The sequence below is a fragment of the Aplidium turbinatum genome, chromosome 16 (genome assembly GCF_918807975.1).
Source record: "Aplidium turbinatum chromosome 16, kaAplTurb1.1, whole genome shotgun sequence".
Lineage (NCBI taxonomy): Eukaryota > Metazoa > Chordata > Ascidiacea > Aplousobranchia > Polyclinidae > Aplidium > Aplidium turbinatum.
In genome coordinates, this window is record NC_137487.1 from 14,855,899 (window position 1) to 14,868,120 (window position 12,222).

General features: G+C 37.6%; 1 protein-coding gene across 1 annotated transcript; it reads left to right on the plus strand.

Moving 5' to 3' along the window:
* The first annotated feature begins 359 nt into the window (after positions 1-359).
* LOC145785739 (XK-related protein 9-like) lies at positions 360-10,730 on the plus strand. The gene is made up of 11 exons (XM_082597440.1): positions 360-732; positions 2,290-2,366; positions 2,646-2,710; positions 4,253-4,352; positions 4,619-4,761; positions 5,048-5,181; positions 5,390-5,477; positions 5,913-6,036; positions 6,554-6,705; positions 7,326-7,480; positions 9,605-10,730. The coding sequence occupies exons 1-11, from the start codon at positions 422-424 to the stop codon at positions 9,990-9,992; spliced, it is 1,737 nt and encodes a 578-aa protein (XP_082453566.1). The 5' UTR covers positions 360-421; the 3' UTR covers positions 9,993-10,730.
* Positions 10,731-12,222: the final 1,492 nt, after the last annotated feature.

Here is a 12,222-nt window from a genome sequence, read left to right on the forward strand (position 1 = left end):
TATGTCAAGCAGCCAACGCAAAATAAAGACAAGCAAAATATTTACAAATTTGTAAAGTTGATGCAATTATCTTGACGGCCGCAAATACACACATCGACTCTACATCTGAAAAGACATATGTTTGTTGTTAAATACAGTCTCAGGCTACCTACCGTATCTAAAAGGCCAAACTTTTAAAATCAATTGGACCTGGAAATTGTGATTTTCTTTTTAAAGATCATGTTTGCTTTAACTTGATTATATACACCCATTTGTTGTGCAACAATATGCTTGTGATTATAGATTTTTATTGATTTATCCCAATTCATTAATTCAAAATTTACTGGTTTTTATTAATCCTATTTTAGTACCGTACCATATGAAATTTGTGAAAATATAAAGAAATAAAGTACTTTATTTGGTTGATTGTAAGAGTTATTTGATGTCACAAATGGAGGACAGGTTGTTATCTTCCAATGACGGCATACACAACAAACCTACTACATCCAGTATGAATGAAAATTCAGGTTTGCATCGAAACGCATTTTTTGATATGTCATCAAACAAACATCCAGAAAATGACACTGCAAGCAGCTCGCCATGTCTTTCTTCTCATTTAGTAGTAGTACCCAATCAACTAACAAAACCTCGTTCTGCTGGAGATATTTTAATGCTTGAAATGAGATCACAGGAATTATCAAGACCCAATGAAAGTTTACTACCTCCTCACAGTTTTCAACCTGAAAATAATAGGTACCGTATATCCACTTATAATTGCTTGCTTTTTTACCGTTTTAGGTAAATTATAACACTGAATTGTTTCAGAGTAGTATATTATCCTTGTTGCAGCTAGAACCATAGCTCACTATCTATACATAACATATATTCTAAAACACGGCTAGAACCTAAAGTTCTGCATACACAGTTACAGCCCTCGAAATTAGCTTCCATCTACGACGGCAAAAACATTGCCGTCATCAAATCAACAAATCATGGATTGCCGCATGCTTTAATTTTAATCAAACAAAATTTTATGCGCTTTATCGTGTGTCACGCGGTGGCCGGCGGTAGCCCAGAGCATCACGTAAGCTATTTTATGTGCTGACAATGCTCTTGTGAACTGTAAAAAGTTTGCAACCTTATAAATACTGGCTTAACAGTTACGCAAAAGCTATTCTTTCATCGAATGCTTGTTGTTACCGGTGTCGTTGCGAACGTAAATCATGGTGAAGGAAGATACAGTTGAAAAGTGGAATTTATCTGCTATAGGTTATCAAACAGAGGGAACAGAAGGAAAAGTTAGTGTGGTACTTTGCAAAATTTGTAAAGAGTCTGATGACGGAAACAAATCGGATTTAAAAAAGCTACGGGTCAAGTTAAAAAAGTAGTACGGTACAAAATTGGATAAATGGTTCTTTGGCAGTAAAGTAATGCTTCTGATCATATGGCATTGCGCGTTCATGAACGGACAGTTTTGCGTTTTCAAATATTCCAGTGACGACGCAACAACCTCATCCTCCGATACAGCATATGATTCCGATTCTGACCAGTTCTTTATCCAACAGAGTCAGGCTTTGTGTTGCTCGCAGTATCCCAATTGTGCCGAAATTATGTTAGTGTAAACGTAAATCGAGACAATCTTCTCGCATGGAGCTATTAATTTGTAACCGGTATCTGGTTGAGCAATTAACGTTATTTTATGATAATTCAACATCGCTAGATGTCGAATAAATGTAAAACAAACGTAAAGTTCTTCTTGTGCATTGTTGTTACCTAGGCAGCAAAATTCATTTTTGCGTTGATTGCACGTCTGTAGACGTTGAATCATTGTAAAAATGATGGTTTTTGCTGTCTGGGTACCGTACACAATATAACACGCCGGGAAAATTAAATTGATTTGTGCTGACTCGAGCGTTGAACAAACCCAAAAGTAACTTACTTTCCCCCCGTGAGTTATTTAACGTGAATTAACGCAACAGCGTGCGCATCGCGCAGTTGCTCATGCTGTTGGTCACGCACAGTTGCTCATTAAATGCTCATTTTGCGACGGCAGTTTTATTGCCGTAGCAGAATGGCGATTATGACGTTTGCGGCAGCATTTACCACGGCAATTGCCGTGTGCCGCCGCTAATTTCGAGGACTGCAGTTATAATGAATTTCCTTTAAAGTATTTAATACTTGGATTAGCGGTAGGTATGTGATAGCTCATTTTTCTAAATATGTATGTAAGTGGGTTACCGGTAATGCTTTTGTTTTGTTGTACAAAATTAAAGAGAATAAATTTCTTAATAGAACTTCTTGATCTTTCAGAATTGAAATCGGTAAAGATGTTCAAGATTCGGTTCCATGTCGGCCAGTGAAGGAGAAAAAAATTCCAAAAGATGAATGTGAGTGATTTTTTATCATCATTAAATGATAATTGAAAATTAATTAGTGCTTGTTATATTTTATTTAAACATTATCACAATTTATATACATGTGGTATGTCATATTCCGCATGCATGCATGGTACACCAATATAATTAGTGATAATGCTTGTTACACTAGTTAGTGCTTCCTCAACATTGTTAGCTGTATGTTGGTGACTTTGCTAATAGCCACTTCATTAGTGTAGCACGTGTGCCATTTGGTTATTAATTTCTTTCAAATATAATATATGATTTTAGCCTCAGCATCAGACTTGGGCAATTCTACATCATCTGAAATAAGATCCCAAGAAGGCAGCAATGAGGTAGAGATATTTTGCTCAATGCGTATTGCATAATCACAAAAGATGGATTGTACGTATATACTTGAATAGAGATCTACTTTTTGTATTGGTCAACTCATGCTTTTGAGGTGAAGTTAATTTTTTATAATCTTGGGCTGGCTTATGCTCTAATGTATTATATACATATGATCCATACACGCCGACTTACGGGGGGCGGTGCCCCCCGTAAATTTATGGTTGAGGGGCAACAAAAATGGCTATTACAAGTGGTGTTTCAAAGATAAAATACTTTGCGTAAGAGATTAAGATCATTTAAACGGACTTAAAGAATGCCGATTCAAGTGAAAAACAGCCTATGTTGCTTTTGCCCACAAAACAGCAGCTGATTGCATGGCTTTCTTTGGAACGTGAATTACTACTGAGATGCGCACGGCACGCACGGTCACAGCCACACACTGTTTATCTTCCCACTCTTGAGGAGCAACTTCAAAGTCAAAACGCGTGGTAGCGAAAATACGAATGCGAGGTTGAATGTTTATACTCATTTCACAAGTTATCCAAACATCCATTACATTTTTTGTGACTTCAAACATGAAATCGATTTTAGCAAACTTTATCAAGTTGAAACTGCAACACAACGAACAATTACGTGAATACAGCTTAAAGAAAAAATGCATTTTTCACAACTGTCATCAGTGTTTTGCTTTAATAAGCATTGTATGATCCCTCTTTATAGTTTTACCAAATACTGTACATCGTTTTGTGAGGTCTGTACGTGGCTGCATTTTTGGTACCCGCTCAGTTGGTCGACAGGACAATTGGTCGACAGACATTTGGTCGACAAGACAGTTGGTCGACAGGACGTTAGGTCGACACAACGATTCATTTTAGGGTTAGGGTTAGTTAACTAACCTTAACCCTAACTCTAGCCCTAACCCTAAAATGAATCGTTCTGTCGACTTAACGTCCTGTCGACCAACTGTCTTGTCGACCAATTGTCCTGTCGACCAAATGTCTGTCGACCAATCGACCGTGCACCGCATTTTTAAAGTAACCTTGGTATGCTCAATTGCTCCAGCACCTTAATGCTGTGTATTCATTGTTGGAATCTTGTAATGAAAACTTTATACCGGTACCACAAGTTTATTTAATAGATGGCCCTTGCCAGTTAGTACATGCGGACTTTAAAAATTTGTAGGTTTATTTTAGAAATATGTAATAAAAAAAATACCTAACAACTAGGTGTCTTTCAAGTAGTATCAGCAATCCAAATGACATTTTTTGTTTATAAAACACAAGTGATAAATCGCAGCATTACATAGCACAGAAGTTTGTATCAAAAGTTCTGTTTTCTCACAGGCTTAGGCACCACAATGTTTAAAGGTTTTAATTTGTACTGATTCTTGGTTAATTGCAAAATTTTAGAATTTTAGAACGTTTTAAAAAATCGTTGTGTAGTGCTAAATCATACACTCTAAGTTTTGAAATAGAAGAGTAAAAAATTATGCTGCAACAGCTCTGTTTCATTGTGGTAATGTCACAGCATAACCATATGTGTTGCAGGCAGTTGAAAAAGCCTCATGCTGTGAAGTATTTCATGCTTTGCTGGAATGGAAGTATATTTTCACTGACTACACATTTCTGGATTTATGTATGAATGTTGGTGAGATTTCATTTTAGTAAAGAGGAAACAAAGAAAGCTTGTCGTGATCTTAGATCTCCAACAACTATAATCAAATTCATGCTACAGATCCTGAATTTGTGTTCCCTGACAAATGACAGATTTTACCACAATGCCAAGATCAGTTGCTTATAGCTAAAATTACTTTTCGCTGTTTAGTACAGTAGGTACCGTACTTGTATGGCAATTTGTTAATTGCAAAAAACAGGTGAAGTGTTTCTTACTGGTGCATTGTATACTTTTTTCAGGAGGCATTGCTTTGTATATCTTTGACCTTGTGACTGACTGGCTAAATGCGTTTTATTACTTGTATCGAGATGAAGAAGAGGACGATATGTTTTATTTTGTGCTATCTGTAATATTTATTGTCATCCCATCCATCCTCCTGCATGTGAGTAAAAGCTGATCTGCTAGAAATATAATGTCAAATGAAGTTTTTTAAATATGGTTAGCTTTTTCTTGAAGTAGGTGTATGATGGCTACTTACACAGACACTGTAAAAAAATCTGAAAAAACTGTATTTAAAAGAAATTTAATTTGTACAATTTCGTATAATACGCAATTAGGTAGATGATGAATATAGTAAGTGAATGAAGTGATTATTATATGTCTTTCATTGAAGGGTCAAGGGACCCACCAACGGTGAGTGTCTGAACATCTGTCCTCTATATATACAGGTTTTTTCTATGTGGTGGGAAGTAGATGATAACCAGCAAACCGAAAGCCAGCAAAGCTCGAGAAATATTCTCAGCCGTTGCCCCCACATTGGAGTCATTTTGTTGCACATTTTTCAAGTTGCACCGGTCTACAGGTGAGCTGTTTCCTGGCATTAACAAGTTCAGTAAGCTTCATCGTAGTGTAGATTAATGTTGCTGAAATCTGTATAATATTGTTAACTGCTGGCATTCACCACAATATACTAAAAGTCTATCACTGTAAACTGAAATAAGTGCTGTTCATTAATGATTAACAGTCGCTGCTCGATGCGTAGTAGTTTCAATATATGTTTTTCGTTTAAGGTATTGTCGCACGGTGTATTATGGGGTGAATTCCCGCAAGAAAAAACTTGAAAACGATCTTGACGGAAGTGAACGCTATTACAACAAGGTACACTTTAATTAAATCATTCCATTTTTTAATCTAAAAGTCTGTAGCACTGGTGAAAACTTGGGTTTCATTGCATTAGTGGTGTACAGTTTTTCAATGTTGTGTTTTCTATCGTTGCCGAATTTAATTCTAATGTGCAAAACATAAAATAATAACACACTTGAAATGCTTCAGAGTTACTAAAGATGTTATCTCACCGGACTCCATTGCTATATAGCTAATTGCGAGCAAAGCGTTTTGAAATTTGTTAGTTTGAAAAGGTCAAGAATCTCTTCTCATTTTGCAAGTTTTTTGCATGGAGATTAGGCTCGGACAGCCATCCCAGCCACCCAATGTTCTTTTTTACATTAATTTAATGTCTGCAGACGTTAAATCGATGTAATAAAGGACTGATTAGTGGATCTGGGATCAGAGACATCATGACCGTTTTCGCAGTACAAAGATGAACTTCGTGACGTCAACTTCATCCGCTTGAAAGAATCATTGTTGGAAGCTGCGCCCCAGTTGGTCCTCCAGTTCTTTATCATGGTCACCACTGCTCAGGCGCCAACTATCACAGGTACGCTGTTCCACGGCAAATCAGTCGTTTTTTGCATTCAGTCCAAACAGAGTTTTTGCATTGATTCAACGTTGAATCAATGCAAAAACTCTGTCTGGTCTGAATGTATAAAACGACTGTTTTGCTGTCTGTGACTTAACAAAACCCGACCATTTTGTATTAATTCAACGCCTGCATACGTGGGGTTTGTTTAAATAGAACGGATTATCGTATCTAACAGCAGCAAATAGACCCAGATTGTCAATTCAAAATGCTGTTTTTTACTTTTAAGTTTTGGCTGCGACTTCCCAGGCAGCAAAATCCGTCTGCAGACGTTAAATCAACGTACAAATGACATATTTTGCTGTCTGGGTTTGGAAACATCTGTGCTTACCCAAACAGCAAAATCCGTCATTGTTACATGGATACATCGTCTGCAGACGTTGAATCAATGTAAAATTGACGGATTTTGCTGTCTGGGTATGACCTCCATAAAACGTTATTTAATGTCTTCAACAAGTGCACAAATGGTTTGCAGTTTTGTCAGTCTGTGTATCGCTGTGCGGAATGACCATATCGTTTGTAACCTACCAACGGGCTCTTCGAAACACTTTGCCCGAGAAAAGGGAACTTGAAATAATCCCAAGCTGTGTGCTGTTACTTTATCGGTTCTTCACCAACTTATCTCGGGTAAGTTTGAGGGGATTGTATTTCTTTTGCACGCTGTGCTTCCAATCAAATATACTGTATGTCAAGAGAATTGCATCACATTTATATGAGTATTTTTCGACCTGAACCCCGGCTTATATTGGTTTATTCTTTTGCTAATATTTGTTAATCAACAAAGCTTCTTTATTTTATTGATTTTACAACATCGAATGTTTAAATAAAACTAATCGCATATTTACTGGAGAGGTGCAATCAGGCATCGTCTTTCTCATGCACATTGTACTTCGCTTCGGGATAGATCGTGATCAGGCTGTGGTCTTGCATGCCTAACATTTTCACTCATTTAAAGCCCTAAGACACATAACTGTTTTAAGACAGTCCAGTTTGATATAAATCATAATATGTCTCTGTCATCGCTGTCCCGTAAAATGGCTTGTGAATTATCACAAAGGTACATGTTAATTTATTTCAATTTTGATTTCTCATAAGCGTGAAAGTAGATTTAGGTTTGCAAAGTTCGTTGCATTTTATTCGTTTGGTCTTACACGCCTTAAAGGGTGAGATATTGTTAAGGTGTTAAGCTCATGTGTATAATCAACCCCATAGAAATTATTAATGCTTAGATTACCTTGTGGCTTTAGGTGCTTGCACTGGCTTTACTTCTCAACATCAACGCTTGGGTTTGGATAGGCTTCTTTCTGTTCCACTGGTTTGCTATGTTCGTCGCTATTGCTGTCCAGAAGACAAAGTTCTACACTTCGAAAGCCAAAGAAGTCACTTACAACATTGTCATCGGGTGGGTGGCGATAGGCGTTCGGGCAGAGCTTTCAGAGCGCTTAGCTTTCACTTTGTTAGATCTGAAACTGCATCATAGCTCAGTGGTTCTCAAAATTTTTCCCTGGCCCCTTTTGAACCCGTATTGAAATCGGAATGGCCCGTTTCGGTGAGTCCGATTCGGTTAGTCCGATTTGGTGAGTCCGATCCCTTAACGGGGGATTTTTTCAATTTTTTTTAAAAATTATCGGGTACCGTAGCCTAATTATCATTGCCGTTTTAGGGTTAGGGGTTAGAAGTTAGGAACTCACCGAATCAGACTCACCGAATCGGACTCACCGAATCGGACTCACCGAATAGTAGCAGACCCTATTGAAATAGTAGAGGACCTATCAAATTTTAGAATTAGACAAATTTAAAAAAATAATTGTGCGATCATAATTACTAGTGTTCCAGTACAGCGCTTCCTCGATTACCCTTACCTCGTGTAACCGGCATTCGACCGGTCGCACTATTTTTCCACAATGTTTCAAAGTTAGATGACTTTTTGAAGTAGCTGTTGCACGAATCGCTTTCGAGGAACGCGAATCTTCCCACAAACTGTATAAGATTAATTCATTTTAGCAGGTCTACTGTTGCAACATATTAGTTACTACTCACTAGGCGATTAATTACTTTTCAAGACGGCTAAATCTCTGATCTGGCCCTGTGCTTGACACCGTGATGTAATCTAACTCAGTTTTTTCAATGTTTTCATTTTGAAACCTTTGTGGAAAAGTTATAATTTAAAAACAGTGAAAAAATGACTTGCTGTGTTTGGACAGTCAATTTATTTTTTGATTCAATAGCGCCACATAAAAACAAACAGAGTAAATAAAAATTAAAAACAATGCATTGTTTGTAACTTACAGCTGTTGGTTAGATTATGGCACAATAGTGCTCAGGCAAACAGCAATAGACCTCCAGCAGACGGCAATAGATCTAAAGCAAACGGCAGCAGTGCCCTCACTCTCAACAACTTGTACTCTGACCGCTTGCCGAAAGAGCAATTTGTTGAAAATAACTTAAAAGTGTATAGCAAAAAAAGACTAAACATTGAAAGGCTAATTGGCCAGCATAATTTGTTAGTGAATGAAATTGTTAAGCCTTGAGTTTGAAGATTTAATAATTCGTACCTCGTGAATTTTTGTCTAGAACTCGTACAAACTACGTCTCTGGTTGAGGAGCCTAATTTCAAGAACTTTTTTGCAATCCCGTTTATTAGCAAGGAATCCAAACGTTTTGCCACAAATTTGTCTGGATTTATTGCAATGAAATTTAACGTCAAGATTATTCCCGTCTATAAAACATTTAAAGCTGGTCACTATTTTCGATTGAAGTCTAAAACTCCTTTCTGCTTATGTTGGAACGTCGTGTATAAGGTCACTTGCTCGCATGATGCCAGTTCCACATACATTGGTATGACCACGAGAGTGGGGGAGCACCTGATTATGGCTACTGTTAGTAAAAATAGTGCAATTAAAGACCATATTCGAAACTGCCAATCGTGTTCTAGTAAATAAACTCTCATTGAAGTCTTTCGAGATTGTTTGTCCAAGTTCGACACTAACATAGATCTACGAGACACTAGCCTAATTACTAAAATCTCCAACCCAAAGCCAAGCAACTGTTGCCGGCGGAGCCTCCTATCTCTTAGCCGTATCTTTGATGGAATTGTCACGTGTGTGTTTCACTCACGTTTGTGTAATTATCTCGCTTTATGCTTTAGTCCATCTTGCGCAATCTGCCTGGATACTTCTCCTCTGAACTTAATTCTTTACTTAATCCGTTGTACTATAATCCGTTGTGTTGGGTAGTCATTTTGCATGTGAGCAGGGTAGGCAGTCTTTCAATGTTTAGATTAAACAATATTTTTGATGTTATACTGTGTTTCTCTAGTATTTTCTCATGCAATGTATATTTATTTTTTTCTTTTATAGGCTACATGTATGCTGTATTGTCGAGAACGTTCGCTTTATTTTATTTTTGTGGTAAAATGTTCAATGTCGTATTGTTGCTGAGCTATACCAGTATGCCTGTTTATAACACATCTTCCCAAAACTACCAGTGGTTACTTGAATTAAAGCTTGCTTGTTTTTATTTCCAGATTATGCTACAATTTCGCATACATCAACGTCCATGCAGACAATTACAACAAATACAAGATGGCCGCTTATTATTCCCTGACATTTATTGCCAACACAGTAATCGCTGTTTGCTGGTTCTACTTCCGCAAAGGCGGCAGTGACAATATCCTCCACACTTTATTGGGGAAACAAGACGATGTTGGCACCGTAGAGGAAGATGTTCTTCCGTCTGAAACTGCTCTTATTCTTGTGGTGACAGTGATCAGCAGCTATGTGTATGGAATGGTTTTCTTTTTTATGTATTATCTTGCCTGCCATCCCATGTCTAAAGGTGTACCCTGTTGCATTAGAAGCGACTCTGCTGTGAACGACAACGATCGAATCGAACTCAGAGAAACGCTAGTGTAACACGGATCCGAACGGAACACAGTGTGTCTGTTTGATATTGCTAAAAGTTACCCTATCCTAAACTTTCCTCAGCATCTGTTGATTGATCTTAAGTTTTTATATTCTTGTCGAGCTTCCACGTTCAGTTGTGCAGAGATACTTTTAACTGATTTATTCGAAAACTATCACGTCTAGATGTTCCCGTCTTTTCGGATTCATCCCAATGATGTTGAGAGGTGCTGTGCAGTTGGTAAACCATTTTAATGTAGGTGCTTTGCATACGCTGTATTTCTTTTAATTTTCATAAACTGCACGACAAATTTATCTTTTTATCCGAACCTCTTTGTCAGTAGTAGCAAATTAGAAAAAATATTTATTGCATTTGACGTAGAAAAATTAAGTTCGCGTCGGCGAGCTTGTTATCCAATGGGAAGTGTCCTTATGGGCTAGCGCCGTGCATGATAAACGTGGCGAACTCTTTTGTAAAATTATTTTCGTGTAAAAACTCTATTTTCTAGTTCTTATATACGGCACTGCGGTCAAATGGTGAGTGAATGCTATTATTTGCTGAATAGAAACGTTCTCGGAGATTCTACACTGCGCTGAGCCGCGAGTGCGAACATTTGTGATCAATGTTAGATTGCTTATCGTGCAATTTGTAAAGGTGATCGAATTTTAGTACTGCACATCCTCACTGTATGTTTTGTTTCAATGTCTTCAATTATTATAATAGCTGCGAACAATAGAAATATCGATTCGAAGCAATGTTAGTCTTCCAAGAAATTACGTTTATTTAACAACTGTTGTGAGGCTTTGATCGGTCATACCTCGCCCTCGATGTTGGTGATATTGTAGCGAAAGCCGCGTATATCCGAATGGCAGTTTCACGCGTTCAACTCGAAATTTTATCAAAAGTATTTTTTCATCGCGGACAGTCCGATATCAAATCCAACTGGTTTCCGAAACATTCCATGGGTCAGGTTGTAGTGAAGTAGATATTTTCACAAGCATACGCGTTGCGCAAGGATATTTTAGTCAAGCTTTAGTAATTTCGCCTGACGCAGTGGTTCCCGAACCAAAGTGGGATTGCCAGAATTGTTTTCTGAGTCACAAGTTATTTTTCGAACAAAAAAATTGTTTGGTGGAAAGCCGTACGCTCGGGTTCGGATCCCGTGTGCACCACATTCTATTGTATTTACCCACTAATTAAATGAGTGGACGCTATTTGTGCGAAAACAACTCCCCAATATCTTCAATAGTCAATTCCCGAGACAAATATACAGAGTGTCCAACTGTCCATACAGTCCTGTTACAATTTCAAAATATTGAGAATTTTAACAGGACTTTATGAACACCTTGTAGCCTATATTGGCCAGAGGGGGGCATTGGGCCATCCCCCTTTAAAATGTTGATTTTTTTCAGCGTTGTTGTGATTGTGTAGTGCAAACATGTTATTGTTCAAAAGTAGTCTTGGATAGCGGGCCTCATATTAATTTTCCCTTGCACCCCCAGGGAGGGAGGAGGCACGGCTGTTTAGGAGCCCACTCATTTCAGTTTGTTTAATATTTTTTTTGGCTATTTGAAATTAAAAAAAATGTTATAAATATTGCTGTAGAAGCTCGATATTCAATAGCTTAAATCAGGGTTGTCCAAACTTTATGGGACGCGGGACGCATTCGGCAAGGAAATTAGATCGCGGGCCGCAGTTGACATTTTTCCTCTTATACACTGTCTCACCGTACCAGATGTAAAGTAAAACACGTACATGTGTAAATGAATCTTTATATTTATCATAAAAACATATTGGGGAATAGATTAAAGAAGCTAAGATGTGAATACTACGAATAAGAGAGTTTTGGAAATTTTAAGCAACGTCAGTAGACCAGGAAACCTTATAAATAACTGACAAGTATGAATAAGAATAAACCATAAATTTATTCGTAAAAAATATTTAAGGAAGTACGTAAAACGGTACAGTTTACTTAAAATTCAGTGAGATGGGTGTGCCTGCATTTTGGAAGCCAGCTCCTTTGTGTCAATGTCAACTGAGGTTAAGGCTAAACGAAGGCAGGCTTCGAGAGATGTTTGTTTAAGTAGATTCCTCTCTTTGGATTTAATCGACTTCATTGCGGAAAATGCTGCTTCACAAAGGTAGGTACTGCCAAACATTGACAGCAAGTGCAATCCAAAACGGCGTAAATTAGGATAATGCTCTTCAGAAAGAAGAGGCCAAAATTGAGTGATTGGCAGT